Genomic DNA, 17946 nt, shown 5'->3' with positions numbered 1-17946 from the left:
AAGAAAGCAAAGCAAATCTATTTAAAAAAATAATTTAAAAGAAATTTGTTCATGCATCCATTAAACTCAGAAGTATCAACAGTCTCTGCCTCAAAACCCTGATTCAGTCATTTACTGAAGTTTATGACAAATACTTTTTGTCTTTACTCCATCCTCTATATTGCCTTCAATGTCCACATCTGTGTTTTCTCTTCAGTCTCATTCTCCTCTTGTTAGCTCTGAAAATTGTATCCTTATTTATCAGCATCACACACAGGAGCAGATTTTTGAGTCCTCATGAGGTTCTAGTCCATCAGGGGTAAACTAATATTTTTGGCAATGAAACTTCACGCACACTGCACTGAATCCCGATGCTTATCAAGATATTCTATAACATAAGTTGACTCTTTAAACATGAAAAAGTCCGAGTTTTGTTAAAATGCATCATAAGCACTGTAGTTATTCTTCTCATGTTTAAACAATAACTCAGGAACTGCAAATGTAGCACAAAAGTCAAACCACAGGAGCTCATCGTCCCACATCCTGTTGATCACTGGCCATCAGCCAATGAGGATCTCAGCAAAGGAGAAGTTAGCATCCAACAGCAGCTCAGACGACCTTACATTCTTCTGTGGAAAGAGGAAGCCCTTCATGACATCACAAGGTCTCTCTGAGGTAACTGGGCTAACCATAAAGTGATGTACATGCACTGACACAGGTATCCTGACTCCGCTGGATACTCCTAAATGTGAAGAAATCACAGCACGAAAAAAACCCTGACTGGATGTAGTTCCCTTGGATTCAACGTGAATCGAATAAAACTGAGTGTATTGTTGTTGTATGTCCTCTTTGGATTTTTTGCTTCCCTTTCTGACAAATCAGCAATGCACTTTTTTTTTACTGAGACCTACATGGTGGTGTAGTGGTTAGCACTGTCGCCCTACAATAAGAAGGTTGCGGGTTTGATTCCCAGCCTGAGTCCTTTCTGTGCAGTTTGCATGTTCTCCCTGTGTCTGTCTGGGCTTCCTCCCACTGTCCAAAGGCATCATGTCTAGATTAACTGGTGACTCTAAATTGACCGTAGGTGTGAATGCGAATGTGAGTGGTTGTTGGTCTCTGTCTGTCTCTGTGTGTTGTCCCTGTGATGGACTGGCAACCTGTACCCCGCCCCTCGCCCAATGTGAGCTGGGATTGGCTCCAGCAGCCCTGCGACTGGGAAACAGAAATGCGGTAGAAGATGGATGAAGTAAATGCAACTCTACTGGACTTTAAATTGCAATTTTAAAATGACTTAAAAGCCTTGATATCTTTGGTATGTCTCAAGGGTAGAGACTGTTTTTATCTATTCCAAGCATATTCAGGAGCAAAGCACACATATGGTAATGTTCAATGCTTTACGGAGGTGTTTTTGTATTTTTATTAATAAGCTTTAATGGGAAATACTTTCATTGTATATTTCTTTCAGATGTAGCTTTTTCTTTGAAGAAGAGATAGTGAGGTAAAAATTCATGAGATTCATATAAAAACTTTTTGCGTTCTTATCTAAATGAAAATAAAAAAATAAACTGACAGGGAAACACGGAAGAGAGATAGTGAACATCTGTATATTTGCTGCACAGCTGCATCTCAAGTCAAAATCTGTCAACTTGCATATCTGTACAAACTTAATAGTGACTCCGGTGTTTTGTTTTTTTTTTCCTGTGGGAGCTGGCTAACTGAATCAGCTTATGCTTTCTGTTTTATTTTGTTTTTTGCATGCCGCAGTATCCATGTCATTCCCTGCATTGCAGAGGACAGCTAGACATTTTGTTCTTTCATGTTAACATCATATTTCAAGTACCACTTCCTTCTAAAGGGTCCAAAATACCATGCAAAGGAGGACAGCAGATAGATGCTGCATGCGGGTTTGGTGCAACATCTGAATGAGGCAGCAACAATTTGTGGGAGGTTGACAAAGAAGACTATCAGCTATTGTTTTCGTTTAGCCTTCCTTCATGACAACAGCTGCAGAGTGGAGGTGTGGGCCTACAGCAAGAGGATACATAGTGATCTGGTCAAGCTGTACAGGGGTGTGTGGGCTTTTGTCTGTGCAACAGAGGCTGGTTTCAAAATAGCTCATCAAACACCCTCAAGCCCTTTGTTGTGTTTTTTGGAAAAACGATGGAGAATCTCTTGGAGATATTTTGTTAATCCTCAGAGCACAGATAAAATTTCACCGTCTTGCTCAGGCTCTCTTTGTGTCCGCTTATCTCCATATTAAAACAGATGATTTATGTACAGTCTTCACACATGCACATGATTTTATGTGTTATTCCGATAAGGCCTGTGGGTTTTGTCTGTGTCTGTGCAGTTTATGAGTGTTTATTGAGGCCACAGATTGCACGACTATCTACTGGAGGACACAAATAGTGTTCCGTGGGAATGTGCAGTCTCACCAGTTCCCAATCCTTATTTCTTATCTCCTGCATTCCCACTTGAGTGATGTATACTATTTTCTTGGACAAGGACCATTCGTGGGTGACTGTTTGCAAGTGACATGCATCCATCTGCATGATGCAAGGCAGAATTAAGATGAAAATGTTGTGGAAGGATGTAAAAAAATGATATACATAATCAGTAACTAACAAATGTATAGTAAATATAAAACTAAATTAATGGTATGAAAAAGAGAAAATGAGAACCACATACACCATATGAATAAGTAGATGTGGAGGTTACCTTTCTGCAGGAGAAATACGGAGAAAATTGAAGGTGCAGAAAACATATGAGCAATAGAGCGATAGATGGGTGAGGTGAGGGTGGTGGTCAACCTCAGGTTTTGCATATATGCTTCTGTCTCTGGCACACTACTTATGCCAACACCATGACATGTTCAACTGCCTCCTCACCTGTCAAATTATTAACCCCACCTTGCCTCCACTTGGGCCCCACCCATGAGTATGAACATCAAACTGTTTTCAGACCGTTGCTCCTCAGAAATCATTCAAATCATCATCAGCTTTACCGTCAGAGACCTTATAAATAAACATCGCCTGCAGTGACACACTGCTCTATGTTAAGGAGATTATTATTTTTAACTACAAATATATGAAATGCTGGCACCTGAAAATGTGACCTATTTACTCAAATTGTTTATTTCACAGTATATCCATCATGTTGGTGTTTCTTGTGGGGTGAATTTTTCAATCATCACTTGATAGACATACAAACACACACACACACAAAACGTTTGGTCGAGGTGTTGGGGGAATTCCCAGTGACCTGCATGTGTACTCGTGATTTGCGTATGCTCAATAATCATGGAGGTTTGGCTATAACTGTAAACCCACTACACCTGGACATACAGCTTACTCATCAACTGATGACTGAGCCAGATAAAAACCCTTCTTAAGTGTTGCAACACATCACTCACTAATGGTCAGCACTGTGCGTATGTGTGACATTTTTTATTCACCTGCCACTTTGTGACCGTTAAACATCCCCAGTGACTCAGATTTATAGACAGCTGATCAAACCATTTACTTTTTCCTACAAACACACTTACACGCACACCCAAACAGACACACATATACATACACAGCCACAGTTGGTCTTGTTCGCATTATTATTATTTTTTTTTTTTATGTCGTTAAAACTGATATCACCAGCAACAAAATTACCTCAGGATGGCCTGCAAATCTTTGTCAAGAGGTGAAACGAGAAAAAATATTTAGTATGTACATTAACATAGTCAGAGTAGAAGTGCTTAATGTGGCAAAGAACACGCATGAACTTGTAACCTTCTGTCATTTTACTTTTTTCTTGGCTCCTATTGCTGAAATCAGCCTCAGATGTCTCAGAGTCAAAGCTTCCATCCATCCCCCACAGAATCACCTTACCTGAAGTTTATATTCAGAGAGAATTTTAGCTCAGGCATCCCTGTTCATTCCTAAATGGAGGTTTAAACAACATTTGAATGGCAATTCCAAAAAACACAAGTCAGATAAGCCACAGTAAGACAACAGTTCTCAAGTTTCACCTGCCTTTCTGACTGCAAGGGTCCAATGTCTCTCTGGCCTTATCACTGTGTCTGAAAGCTACAGGTGCAGCTGAGTTATAGGAATCATAACTGTCACCTATTCCATTAAACACTGAGGGTTTTTCCAAACACGTTTATCAAGTCTTTTCATAAAGCTCCTGAAGAGCGACATTATGCTCTGACATATAACTACTACTGCTCCTTCAACTTGTATTTACTCTGCTACTGGCACCAGTAACCTGTAATAGCACTGAGCTGTAGCAGTTACCACTGCTGTGTGTAATTTACTGAGATGGGATCCCAGATTTTTAACCTGACCTAACCTCTCCCTGCCAAGAAATGGTCCAACCACTAACGGCTCGTAAAACTCAAATATCATTCTTGAACGTCAGCTACTGAACATTAAACAAACAAGCTACATTTTTTTTATTAATAAAGCTTTATAGGTGTTAGCACTTAGATTTTTTTCCCCTCCCATTGCCAGCAAGACAGCAAATAATCATATTTTACAAATGCTAACCCGCTGAACACAAACCCTTTTCGAGTCTATCTGGCATCCTCATGTAAACGTTTGTGTTTTAGTTTCAAAATATGAGTCTGTGTGTAAGAAAATAATAGTACATATTTCAAATGTTTGTACTGAACACTGTGATAAATCTCAAATCAGCCTTAATTTATCTGAATCAAGAAAATCCCTCAAAAGAATAAGGCAAGCAGCGCAATTGTTTTTTATGTGTATGAAAAATGATTAATTTCTAACTGTAATGGTGTTGATCATACAGACATTTCTCCTTTAATCTATTTATCTGTTATTGTCGATAAATAAGAATTAGTAAAGGGGTCTTGTTAGTAGTTAGTATGTTTATAGCAATAAGAATAACAGAAACAGTTCTCGGTCACTAAAATATATATAAAGACTTTATACAGATTGAATTTTCAATCACTACATATTTTTTGCTGTTGTTACAATTGCATTTGTTTTGGTATTAGTGCAATTAATGTAAATGTGATTGATTTTTGATTACTGGTGTTTTTAAGAATTATATGGGCACTGTAATAGATTGGAATTAGGATCAATACATAATAATTTCATATAGTACATCAATAAAAAGTGATGTACAATATGCAGCCTGTTTGCGTGTTCCAGACAAGAACAAAGCCTTGCAGTCGTGTGTATTGTGTACACATACAGTGTGCATGTATATAGTAATGCCATGAAAGTTATGCTTACAGAGCATATAGACTAATGCAAGATTATTATGGGAGCCGGCTTTGGAGGGGGAGGAAAGCACACTAATTGTGGACAAATTTTGGACACCCATTGTTTGACACATAATGAAGCATGAAGCCCCACAGGTTGACTGACAAGTCATTTGCTCATCACCTGATTTACATATACAGTTTTGCTCCTGAGGGTTGAAAACTGTATCTGGAATCAGATGTGTCAGGTACTGTAATTGCGTGATATTTCTTGACCCTGCTCAACAGCGCTAACAAAAATTTGGCTTTATGATCAGATGAACCAATCAAACAGGAGGCAAAGTATTGAAATACTTAAGCATTAAATAGGCCCTCTGTAAACTGTGCTATGTGTGTACAGTAACTGTTCACAGTATAAATAAGTACATGTATATTTATACATGTATTTGTATGTATAATACAGTATGCCACTCTGGGAAGAATTTCTGGCACTATTGGTTCAACTGCTGTTTCCAATATATAACACATGTATATATATGTAGTATAAATGTATAATATACAAGTTCAACAAGTTCATTTGCATGTTCATTCAGCTTCAGTCTGACCAGCCAAGTAACTGCTGATGCATTTTGATAGACCAATCTGCCGCGATGGCAGGCTTACAGTTTAAAGACCCAAGAGTAATAATTCATGTAAATTCATGATCTAAATAGCCACACTAAATCTTTAAAATTTGTCAAGTAAGCAGAGTTTGAGATTTATCAGGTCGTGATGACAGCTCGGGAACAAAATACAGTCTGTAAACATCCTCCCTTTATATGGACTTTATATATCATCCATGTACAAGGAGGTCACAGGTTACTAGCAGTCCTTTAAGATTTCCTTTTCATAATATTGCCATCTTCTGTGTTTTATTTCTTAGGTTTGACATTGAAGCATGAAACCAGTCACCAGCTGATCACAGACTTAAGTCATCACATTAAACCTGCGCCGTTCTCATTCATTCATCCAAAGTTTGTCAGAGTTGGAGTTTTGGGGTTAACCTGACCTAACCCTCTTTGAGGAAACAAGTTTTAGTATTGTACAGAAAAACGACAGTTTGGCCGACAATCAAACTAACTCTCAGCTAAAGAAAATAAATAAAAGTCATGGTTGAATGCAAACTAAAATCACTCTTACTTAATTTAACTAAAATATGGTAAACTGTGTGTTGGTTGCTTTTGTCTCGGTTTTTGCTGCAGGCTCTTTGAATCTTACAGCGCAGAGGTTTACAAGTTCTCTCTAAAATGCTGCAGAATAATTATTATTTCCTCGTTAGAGTCTGCGTGTCTCAGACCTAGAATTTTTTGGGAAGTCATTCAGCATGTCTGCAGTTTGCCTGTAAACAAAAAGGAACATTTGGCCTGATTCAGTAGTATGATGTCATATATTCTTTACCTGCGAAGTGATGTAATATCTGTGACCTGTGTTTGCTTTGCCAGTGTGACTTATGTAGATCATCAGTTTTTTCACATCGCAGCCCCCAGTTACTTTGGGAGGATTAAAGCGTGTACAGCAACACAGTATGTTCATAGTTGATTCAAGGGGGGTTTTCAGGGAAAAGGGGGGAGTGCCAAGCGTAGTTCATTATAGATAACTCTTCATGACACTGTAAGCAGAGCTCGGGGGGCTGACACAGAGGGCCTAAGGATAACATTTTCATTTAACACTCCTAGGTAGAATTAGCCCTATAAGTATGTTTAATAAATGTTTCATAACAAACTATAATGCAATTAGAAGGTGGGCCACCCCCACCCCGTTAAAGATTTTAGCTCTGGCTTTCAAGGGTTCATAATTAAATGCTAGAATATAAGCAAATGATTAAAGCCATCATGGCAGAACTCAGCTGTGATTACACAAAAGCTAATTTAAAGGGATCTTAATGTCAGGTTAGTTGGGGGTGCGGACTCAGATGCAGAGACGCAGAGCAGGTGAAGGTGGAAAATAAATGTTTTACATAAGAAAAACCCAAAATGTTACTGTGGACATGGAACAAGGCATAGACATCAACAAGAATAACAACAAAGACTAGACAGAGAACAAGACTTAAATACAGTGACTGCACTCGACACAGGTGCACCACATTAGGGCAGGGAAGGCACGGAACCAGAACAAGACCTTCAAAATAAAACAGGATGTGAACACAAACAGCAAAACTCAGTCCCTGACACTTAAAAATGAAGTACAATAAGAAACATAAGAATTATAATGTGCTGCCAACAAAGTAGTCTTGTCAATAATTTTTCTATTGAACATACACATTAACACATTTATTACAAAATCATTTTTTTTGGCTGCTTCATACCAACATGTTGTAAAATTAATAAAAGCTAAAAGAATATTTGTCATTTAGTTACACTAAACAACGTTGAGGGTAAGTATGTATGAGTATGTTATTAAAGTTATTTTAATGTACATATTCACTTTGACACTTTTTACTCAAACCAGATACGTAGGAGTAAACCGTTGTCCCACATCCACACCCCCATATTCAATTATCCCTGTGCTATTCTGTCTTTCTGCTCATGTGTATCATGTCTGTGGCCAACAATATTGTCAAGCCACAAATATAAAGCCACAATATTTATCTTGCACAGTAATATCCATCTGCTGTGTCCCGTGAAATGATAAGAAACCACAGGTTTTGATTTCAATGAAATAAAATGGCACAAATTAATTAAGAGCTTTCACTGTTAACAATCTGAACTCTGAACAAAACATTTGCGAAAAATAGCCAATCTGTCAAGAAAGCATCTGCTGGATACAACAGCAGCTCTAATTTCTTTACTACATTAGAATTGGAAACAACAGCCATTGTTTATGTAAACCACTCCCACTCCTGCATAGAGGGGCTTGGCCAAAAGGATGCAGTCATAAGAGAGGTGGCATCTTGCTTCATCATACAGGTGTGCATTCACATTGTCATCACAACACTCTCTTCTACCTGAGGATACTACTGCTCTGTCCCCGACACAGGGGTCCACTTCGGACTTAACGAGGTACGGCTCTTCATCATGTTCATTCATTCATTCAGATTTTGAATGAATCTGCTTTCCCATGAAAGTCCAATTGTTAGATGAGTTAGAGAAGTGTGTGTGACAGCTTCTTTCACTTCTCTGTTAGTGATGTGAATTTTAAGCTTTGATTCTTCTGTCTCATGAGGATGTTTTCTCTTTGCAGATTGTCCTCTAAATATGTTGGCTCAAATGGAAACGGTGAGTGGGACATTTATATTTTAAGCTAGCGTTTAACCAAATCTGGAAGTCATTGTGCAGCTAAGTTAGCACATGATTTACAACGATTGCTTATTTTGGTAAAAGTGTTTCTGTTTTAAAAAGAATTCAAGAATGTAAAAATAATTAAATGAATTGTAGCAGATGTTTGTAGAGGTTTGGGTCAAAACAATATTTGTGAGAGGAGCAGCTGAACCACAAAATGCTGTCCACTGAATCCTGGAGGGTCTTGTCAAAGCACAAAACCTTGCATAAATTTGCTAGTCAAACTAAAATACACTGTCACAGTGTTTTCACCTGGGTCATTTCCAAGATTCAAACACGACACGCTCATGTTTAAAGTTCACTGCAGCGTGTGGTTGTCGATTATTTATTAATTTATTTTATTATTTTGTTTGTTTATTTGTTGTTGTTGCATTACAAGAATGATCTGTGCTCTTTAGCATTTAGAAAATGGCTGACTGATAGATGAGTTACAGCTCATTTAAAATCCCAGCAGCGATTATTCACTGTGCATGAGTGATGTGCCACAGCACCAAAAGTTGATCATTAAAAAAAAAAAACAACAACAACAATGGGTGATCCTGAAAGAAAACAAGAGCTTTGTGTTCTGATAATAACAACACCTCAGGCCATGAAATAAACGACACCCAATGTACAAAATGTTCCTGGCTTGACAATATCACAACCAACAAACATGCCAGGCTGAACTGACAATTGCTATCATGCTCTGGTTGTGTCAGATGGCCTGTGTTACTGAGATCAAGCTGAGCGGAGGTCGTGGAGCCTGGAGTGGGATAGCTCCCTCTTCCTGCTCTGAGGTGGACCTGGAGGTCATTGAGGAGTATCTGAAGGAGCATTCGCTGGAGGTCCAACCTGCACACACACCTGCCTCCCCTCTGAGCGCCACGGGGCAACAAACGCACACTCTCACCCACCAGGGCACCAGGATCATAGGTTAGTGTGAGGATGACAACAGTGTAGGCACTTCACTTGAATATTTCTGCACTGGTTCACGTGACTGTGTGTTTGGCCTGTTTTGTCCACAGAGAATAGCTGGTCAGGTCAGCATGCATATGAGTGGCACTGTGGCTCTTATACTCCCAACAAGGAATATGGCGACAAAGCCCTGCCTCTGGCCGGGCCTAGTTTCCATAATAACCAATTGGTGAGTTCAAAAACCTCAGTCTTTTCATAAAAAAGAGCTTAATTACTTCTTTCATTGCAAAGTATTACAACAGATCACTGTGTGACACATTTCTGCATTTTGAGGCTACACAAGAAATTTGACTAGCTTTATTTATGATTTGAAGATGGTTTCACGTGTGAATTATAGACATTTCATCTATGTCTGCTTCAGGACCACATTATGTACACCTATGAGGCACCTACATATATCGACTCAGACTCCCAGTCCAGTAGCTCCCAGTACCAGGAATACCAAGATTTATCATCACCATCATCAGACAGGGGAGGCAGGGAGGAAGGAGATTCCCTGTCTGTTGCCCCTTTGTCAGGTATTAACATCAACACAACACAAAGGTCAACAGTCCTGAATTTAGACAAGACACAGTGGGGGGAAAAATCCTACAGTCGCATACGCACATGGATGACTCAGTGTGGCTTCATATTGGTATTTACATCCCCTTCCTCAGCAGGAAAGAGGAAGGAGCGGTTGTTTCAGTTCCTGTTTGAAATGCTCCAGACTCCATCAATGAGAAGTTGCATTTGGTGGGTCCAGTCCTCCTCTGGCACCTTTCAGTTCTCCTCCCAGAACAAGGAGCGTCTGGCGCAGTTGTGGGGCCAACGAAAGGGAAATCGCAAGCCCATGACCTATCAGAAGATGGCACGTGCGCTGAGGAATTACTCCCGCACTGGCGAGATTCAGAAGGTTAAGAGGAAGCTCACATATCGGTTTGATGAAAAGACACTGAGAGGCCTACAGGGACACTCTCATACAATATAGGAAATACGATGGTGAGTGTAGCCACACGCAGAAATCAAATGAGCGGTGGATATTGATATATGGAAGAAATTTCTGTGGACTTTGCTTTAATGTCCTTTCTACTGATTCTAAATCTCACATGTGGAAAAAAATGAATACTGAGTATTTAAAAAGCCAGAAGATGAACACAAAGCTTTGTATAGATACAGAACCACACTGCAGTTTGGACACATGGACCCAAACTCCAAGCAAAGGTGATGTGTGAAGAGTCAGCTGGCATTAATAAGTATGTAAATCTACAAGGTTGTCACATAATCTACTTTATAAGTAGAATATAAATCATTCGTAAAATAAAGTTGTGCTTTCTTGTTTTTACAGTATTGATATCAAACTAATATGAGATAATTTTCTCAACACAAGTAGGTAATGTAAATATGATGTGAATATCTTCTTTACATTCAATAAATCAGAAAATATTTCTTCAATTTTTGCGTACCTTTGTTTACCTGGTTATCTGTCTGATTATCTACCTTCATGAAAACAAAAACGTGCTGTGTAGTTCATATCAGCCAAGCAAATACAGATGTGCTAATAAACTGAAGCAAACACATATGCAGACACACACACACACACACGCGCACCAAAAGTGTATGCAAAGCAATGGTGGACTAAAAAAAACTGTCAACAAACACAGCCCTGTTAATCATTAACATCTAAAAAGTCCCTTCACACAGAGTAACAGAATACACACTGACCACAGAGGAGGTGCGAGGTATCACTTTCCTGTTCGAAAATCTACTTTTATTTTTCACAGTGAAATGGTGAGGTCATTCACACATACGCTGACAGCGAGTGGCTGCCTACACTGGCCGGGTTCGTTGGCGGGTTCTTGTACTGTGTCGGTTGTATTGGTTGTATTGAAAGCTGTAAGTTGTCCTCTAACCAGAAGGCCAATTGTTTGATCCCCGGTTCCTCTCAACACCTCCGCACGTTGAAGAAACCAAGCCCTGAATCGTCATAGCTACGTATGAATAACTGAGTGAACGTGTTGAGTATTGTGCTTAGAGAAAAATAACATTAAATATTTAATGATGTGGATCTGCACTCAGATCTAATGGAAGTTCACTGGTTCATGTCCTGGTGCTTTTGTTGTGATCGCAGCTGCTGAAAACATAACCTGGTTGGCAAAAATAACTTTTTTCTCTTTCTTTTGTTTTTTTTTTTTTACTTTCAGTTTGAGACAGATTTTGCTCATCATAAATCCGTACTTAAGCTCATAATTCTGTACTTTCACATTGACGTATCCCTACTTTAGATTTGCCGCCTTTTCCTGAATAAATCTGTCACCATCATTGCTTAGTACAACATTCAGAAGAGCCTGAGCCACCAGCATTACAGTGAGAGAGAGGTTTTCACTCACTAATGAAATACAGATGGTGTCTCTGTGGAGGGCCTGTTACTGTGTGTGCACGCACAAGCATGTGTGCGTTTCTATATAAAAACATCCGCCCAAGGATTTTTTTTTTTTTTTGATGATTTGAAACTGCAAGCTGAAAGCAGCAGTAGACTATCTGAACATCAAATGTGGGATTGTGTTTGTATTTTCTTCTGTTGTGGAATTTGTTGCACCTTTCAACTTTCTTCAAGGAACGCTGCTCAGTCAAACGCCGTAGGACCCCTTTCAGGATCAGCAGTTTTTTTTTTCAGCGATGGCTGAATGGAGTTGGGTGGTGTACACGGTGCTTGAAGTGCTGATTGCTGTGACTTGTTGCCTTGGCAATACATTGGTGGTGTGTGCAGTGTGTGTTGGTATCCGGGACTCCCTTCGAGAGCCAACCTTCTGCTTCCTGGTTTCATTGGCGGTGGCTGACCTCCTAGTGGGTGTGGCGGCAGTGCCCCTGGCCGTAGTGTTGGATGGCTGGGTGAATCTGACTCCTGACCTTTGCCTGCTTCTCAGCTGTGTTGTCCTTGTGCTGACGCAGGCCTCTGTGCTCTCGCTGCTTGCTATCGCCGTGGACCGATACCTGAGGTTACACACGCCACTCAGGTGAGGCAAACGCTGGCAAAAAAGTTTTTCGAAATCTGTTTGTATATCGATTGAAATTAATATTCTAGCCTCTTTGACTACTTTCTGTTTTATCCCTCATTTTCAGATACAAAGCCCTGGCCACACAAAGGCACTCTTGGCTGGCCGTGTCTGTATGCTGGATACTTTCCTGTCTACTGGGGTTCACCCCTCTGTTTGGCTGGCACAACTACTCCCCCCTGACTTCTGAGTCCAATAACACATCTTCATTTTCCCTCATAGCTCCACCATGCACTTTCCTTTCTGTTATTTCCCTCCCCTTTATGGTCTACTTCAACTTCCTGGGATGTGTCATGGCACCCCTGCTGGTCATGACGCTCCTCTATACCCAAATCTTCTGGAGCCTTCAGGGGCGTCTCAAGGAGAACTGTCCCCAAGCTCAGGCCTCTCTGCTCAGGGAGAAGAGGCTGGCCTACTCCCTAGCCCTGGTTCTCATTCTTTTTGCCGTCTGCTGGATTCCTCTGCACTTGATGAATTGTCTTTTGTTGTTTCACGGCCCTAAAGCCGTCACCCGGGGGACTCTCTATACAGGCACGTGAGACAAGCTTTCTTTTGCACATCTCAGCATGCCATTTTTTTCCTATTCTCTCTGACTATTTTGTAGATTTGCCAGTTCTAACTGTAAAAAAATGTTATTTTCCAGGTATTCTTCTGTCTCATGCCAACTCAGCCATCAATCCTGTGGTCTACGCCTACCGCATCCCAAAGATCCAGCAAGCCTACAGCCACATATGGAGACAAGTTGTGTTGAGGGGAAACTGTTGTCGCGGGGACAAGGAAGTTCAGCATTCCCAGAGGCGTGTGAATCAGAAGGGAGGACCACACGCAAACGAGCAAGGTCATTCAAAGTGACGTTTCATTAGAAGCTCGATTCTGCCACTGTACCACACAAAACCACAGAGGCTGTGGAGATGAAGGCCGCTTGTTTCAATCAGTAAAATCCCTGCTTGTTGTGTTCGGTTTCAATGGAAGTCTAATGAAACCCTGGCAGTGGGCTGCCTCTCCTAAGATCTGCAAACTGTCTCCTATCGTGTCCACTAGAGGGCGCCGGACACTGATAAACCCAACAGCTACCCCCAGTCCACAAATCATGACACCATCAGAAGGCACCACATGAAGAACAGACAATATCAAGACCTCAAATTCACTGATTTTTGGACAACTTATTTGAGGTAAACATAGATTTATTGAGATGTACATATAATTAAGCAAGTGTTGTGACAGGTGAAATAAGTTCAGCATTTCTCTGCAGTACAAATGTACCTGATCCTTTTTATGAGGTTGAATAATGAAATGTGGTACTCAGCAATGATCGTTGGATACTGTGAGTGAGCTCGGCAGGGAAGGCAATAGACTGTATAGTTATCACCTGAGCAGGGTGCAATCCCACCCAACAAACTATACAACCTACTACCTCACCCTGACAGAGCCCAAATCGAACATACCACCAGTTCACCTGTTTGGGGAGCATGGCACCAAGTTTTTCTACTCTAGCAAAAAAAAAACAATGCTTGTCACAATGCATAATTTTCATTTGCTGCAAGCATATGTTTTGATTTGACAGCACGTTTGCCCATCTGGAGATGACAGTCGGCGAGTGGCTGACTCAGCTGTTTCCTTGGGAAAGACAGTAGATTGTATAGTTATCTCAAAAAGAGGTCACAGAACCCCACAACTATTCAATCTACTACCTCAGGCCCAAGGCCAGCATCCATGTTGCTTCAGTAGCAAAGATCCTCAAACGTAAAAACTCCTGCAATGGCAGAGAGAAAAAGAGACAGGGGGTTATCTTAAATTTTCTGTAAAAAAAACAAACAAACAAACATGCAGGATAAAACTGGCTCTGGCTAAAATGTATATATATTTTGATGTGTGTGTATTTATGCTTTATTTTTGGCCGTTCAAATTAAAGCCCAGCAGAAACGAGTTTAACAACATGTTCAGTTTTATCTCTGTGTGATTATTATTATTGGGTGTTTTTGTCTGTACCTGGAAATCACTCAGTAAAATCACTTATGGTAAATCCTACTCGTGCGTCACGAAAACCGTGTTCAACTGCAAAGCTTCGGAGAAGCATTTAGAAACTCCTGACAAAAGACCCGTGGAACTTCCGCATATGGGAACATCCTCGCTGATCAATCAAGCCTTTTTTCTTGTTGTTGTTCCAGAGCTGATTGTTTTGAATAAATCCCTTAGACTAAAATTAATCAAACAGAAAAAATTTTACGGCCGACATCAGAAAGTGAGAGCACGAATGTGTGAAAGCCCACCAAACAACTCATTGACTTCCTTAGATTCTGGCATGTGATCGAAAGAGAGAGGAAAAAAAAAAGAACTGCTCGACACTGTGCCAGGAATTTGTTTCCGTTTTTGCCAAAAACTGAGCTCATTCCAGCGGGCTATCCCTGTGTAGGCTGGGTGCCACTTCTCAGACGGAGGTACACACACAGATGCCTGCAAATATGGCTTCCACCAGCTGCCTCTGATTGAATACAAGGCTGGGATTCTGCACCCCAAAACACAAGGCAACACAAAATGGCGTCTCATATATCGGCCATTTTAGGTATGCTTAAAAACACTATGAGGTCTACCTTTCTGATTTTTCCCCAGGCCTGCTGCCTCGTGATGAAGAAAGAGCCGCTGTTCTGTCGAGTGTGATGGAGAATCAATCTCGTGCCAAGCGCTTAGACGAAGCCAACAGGCACAGACAATGCATTCTATCACGGGTACGAATGAGAGAGAAACTAACATTTCTTATCAAGTGGTTGGAAAGTTCTCGAAGGAAAAGCAACATCACAGACAGCCAATGTGTATTTCTGTGATTTACCTTGCATCATTCCAGTATGAGAGATATTGCTCATCCTCAGTCTGCTATTGTCTTATAGGATGATGGTTGGGGCAGGAGGTTAACATGGCAGCGACTGAAGGGTTAACAAGTGCCAGACTAAATGCCAGACCTAGGCCTCAGATAGACTGAGAAAGGGTTAGGAGGTACACTGCATGCATAAATTAGCATAAAGCCACAACTCCTGAGACTTAGTCCAGACCAGCCCATAGTTAACATGCAGTAGACCCTACTAGCCTGATTACAGAAGACCAGACAGACAGGAGGGGGTGGGGGTGTGTTGGCGTGATGCCCAACTCTGCCACCATGCCATTGACAGATCTACAAGCTCTGTTTGGTAGCCAAGAAAAATCCCCTGACTGGATCTGTATTTGGAGGACAAGGGCAACAGACTAATAATGATATAACAGCGCACTGGGGGTAAATGGGTCGAGGTAATGAAGATTTAACAGGACATGTGGGTATGGCCCCGAACTGAGAAAAAAAGATTTAAACATCAATTCCGGGGAATTCTGTGCTTCTGGTTTAATTGCAGAAATTGCTGTCGCATTCCGTGTACATTCCGTGTATGTTCCCAACTGTTTTGGAAACACAGAAAAAGACTCATCATGTGAGCTCCACCGGGCGCTGTTGTCTGAGAACGTGGACTTTGTCTGTGGCACATAAAAGGGGCACACATGGCTCTGCTGGGGAAAATCATTTTCTCTGTCAACAACTCCAAAATAAGCCTGTGGGGTAGCTGAGAAGATCTCGAAGCGAAGACAAGAAAACGCAGAAATGCAGTTAATCTGATTTTGGTGCTATTCTGTGTGTGCCAAGAGACATGGACCTTGGCCTCACTCGTCCTCTGATAATGCCGCACCACAGTGACCAACCAGGATATGTTTTTCTCGAGTCAATTTCCTGCTTAAGTATGTTAATCTTTCTCTAGTTGACAGAGTTAGCTCCCTTTGGTTTTTTGTTTTTTTTTTTCAAGCAAGTTTCAAACAAATTTATCACGCTTAGCTTGTTTTGTTTATGCTACACCAAATATCAGTTTTGAATGAATAGATTTTCTAACATCGCCACACTGATACAAATAAAGGCCTTTTATAAAAATTAAAAAGGAATTACAAAACCATAACAACAATTATACAATAAATTGAAACACTAATATCAAAATGGCAGATTAGGGTTAGATTACAGATTACATGTATTACTGGTGTCTATCATGCAAGTTTTACAAACTTCCACTGTCAACCTAAACCTGCCGTAACTTCAACCCCCCCCCCAAAAAAAAGAATACGTACATTAAAAGTCATGCGAAAAATTAATTAGCAAAATATCTGGAAAACAATAGGCCTTCACTTCCTCTCCTCCTCTGTGAAAGGATGCAGGATTCATCGGATTTACTCCTCACCCAAATATGCAAACGACGTAAACACACAAATTAATTAGCAAATCCCCAAACATACACAGTGCACTCAGATGCCAACAAAACTCCTCAGAATTGGAGCAGATTTTCGCAGGAAGCAGAGCCAGGGAAATACCTATTGGATTGCCTGGTCCCTCGGTCCACGAGACGGGATGAATGCTTGGCACAGACACAACGGAGGGGGCACCAGACGATTGGTACAGGTTCTTGTCTCTCTCTCTCTCTCTCTCTTTCTCTCTTGCTGAGCTTTGTGCCAAGAACGGTCAGTGTCTGTGTGCCAGGCAGAATTTCAATGAGGGAGGAAGGAGGTGGTGATGGTGGGCAAAGAGGAGGAGCAGTGGGGGAGCTGGAGTTGGCAGAGGAAGTACGCCGCACAATAGATGGCAGGATGAAGAATTCCCACAGTCAAAACGATACAAACGGATGTCTCCTCTTACTCATGTCCAGCCTTACTACAGAGAAATACTGTGTCCAAATACAAGAAAGAAGACTCAATGGTTATTTTGTGGTACCCGCTTGTTCACCTTCCGCGCACCCCGAGGAACGCCTTGTTTCCTTCATTAAAGAACGAAGGACAGGAGCACAGAGTCTCATCCGTGCCCACTTGGCATGTTGCCTGCTCTGATGTTCTGTATATCCTCATTAACCAGACGCAAAGTATACAGAGCTCATGCGCACATGTACAGCTCTGAACTGAAATGCGCAACCATATGCATTGTACATAACAACCGCACGGCTGGTAGACACAACACACACAGCAGTTGCTTGAACTGTGAACACAACAGAAGCCCAACATATCTTATCCTATTTTTTTCTAAATGGTAATCGAATGAAAGTCCGCCCAGTCCTTTGCCACCGGCTCCTCTCTTTTTGTGAGATACAAGGCCACACACACTAATGTCACACTCAGACTGGTGGAGCTAGGTAAGCATACATCAAATGTGATGAAACGATAGAATGACCCGGACAAGGCAGGACTATAAGTGAGCCACTGTATTGGCTATCACAGCGTCCAGCCATCATTTCACCCATAGATACCCACAGAGAGAACGGGAGCAAAGTTTAGGAATGAATATAAATTTAATATTTATTTATTTTATATTAATATTTAATCTCAACTCGGTCAACTCGGGTTCGTTTGATATGTTTGACCTGTTTTGTGTGTGTGTGTGTGTGTGCGTGTGTGT

The 17946-nt window shown here is 40.9% G+C and overlaps 1 protein-coding gene and 1 long non-coding RNA gene across 3 annotated transcripts; one reads left to right on the top strand and one right to left on the bottom strand.

The window, feature by feature from the left end:
* Positions 1-8149: 8149 nt before the first annotated feature.
* LOC115045818 (transcription factor Spi-B) lies at positions 8150-10899 on the top strand. 2 transcript variants are annotated; one of them, XM_029505737.1, is made up of 6 exons: positions 8150-8235; positions 8417-8451; positions 9213-9426; positions 9519-9637; positions 9830-9986; positions 10128-10899. In XM_029505737.1, exons 2-6 carry the CDS (start codon positions 8431-8433, stop codon positions 10433-10435), a joined length of 819 nt encoding a protein of 272 aa, XP_029361597.1. In that variant the 5' UTR covers positions 8150-8235; positions 8417-8430; the 3' UTR covers positions 10436-10899. The 2 variants fall into 2 exon arrangements, with proteins under 2 accessions (XP_029361597.1, XP_029361596.1); XM_029505736.1 differs by having other exon boundaries at positions 10125-10899.
* Positions 10900-11576: 677 nt separating this feature from the next.
* Positions 11577-17090, bottom strand: LOC115045833 (uncharacterized). The gene is made up of 2 exons (XR_003840905.1): positions 16875-17090; positions 11577-14253 (listed from the first exon to the last, which is right to left on the bottom strand). It is a non-coding gene; the product is annotated as an uncharacterized LOC115045833 (long non-coding RNA).
* Between the last annotated feature and the right edge of the window lie 856 nt (positions 17091-17946).

The sequence above is a fragment of the Echeneis naucrates genome, chromosome 7, assembly GCF_900963305.1.
Source record: "Echeneis naucrates chromosome 7, fEcheNa1.1, whole genome shotgun sequence".
In the NCBI taxonomy this organism is placed as follows: domain Eukaryota; kingdom Metazoa; phylum Chordata; class Actinopteri; order Carangiformes; family Echeneidae; genus Echeneis; species Echeneis naucrates.
Note: the sequence above shows the minus strand (reverse complement) of the source record. Positions and strands in the feature narration are given on the sequence as shown.

What these genes read in the sequence shown, in the direction of transcription:
- LOC115045818 (XM_029505736.1), top strand. Translation starts at nt 8,431, where the DNA reads ATGTTGGCTCAAATGGAAACG. An exon ending in TGTTGGCTCAAATGGAAACG is followed by an intron (nt 8,452 to 9,212) that starts GTGAGTGGGACA and finishes TGGTTGTGTCAG; the next exon opens with ATGGCCTGTGTTACTGAGAT. An exon ending in CCAGGGCACCAGGATCATAG is followed by an intron (nt 9,427 to 9,518) that starts GTTAGTGTGAGG and finishes TTTTGTCCACAG; the next exon opens with AGAATAGCTGGTCAGGTCAG.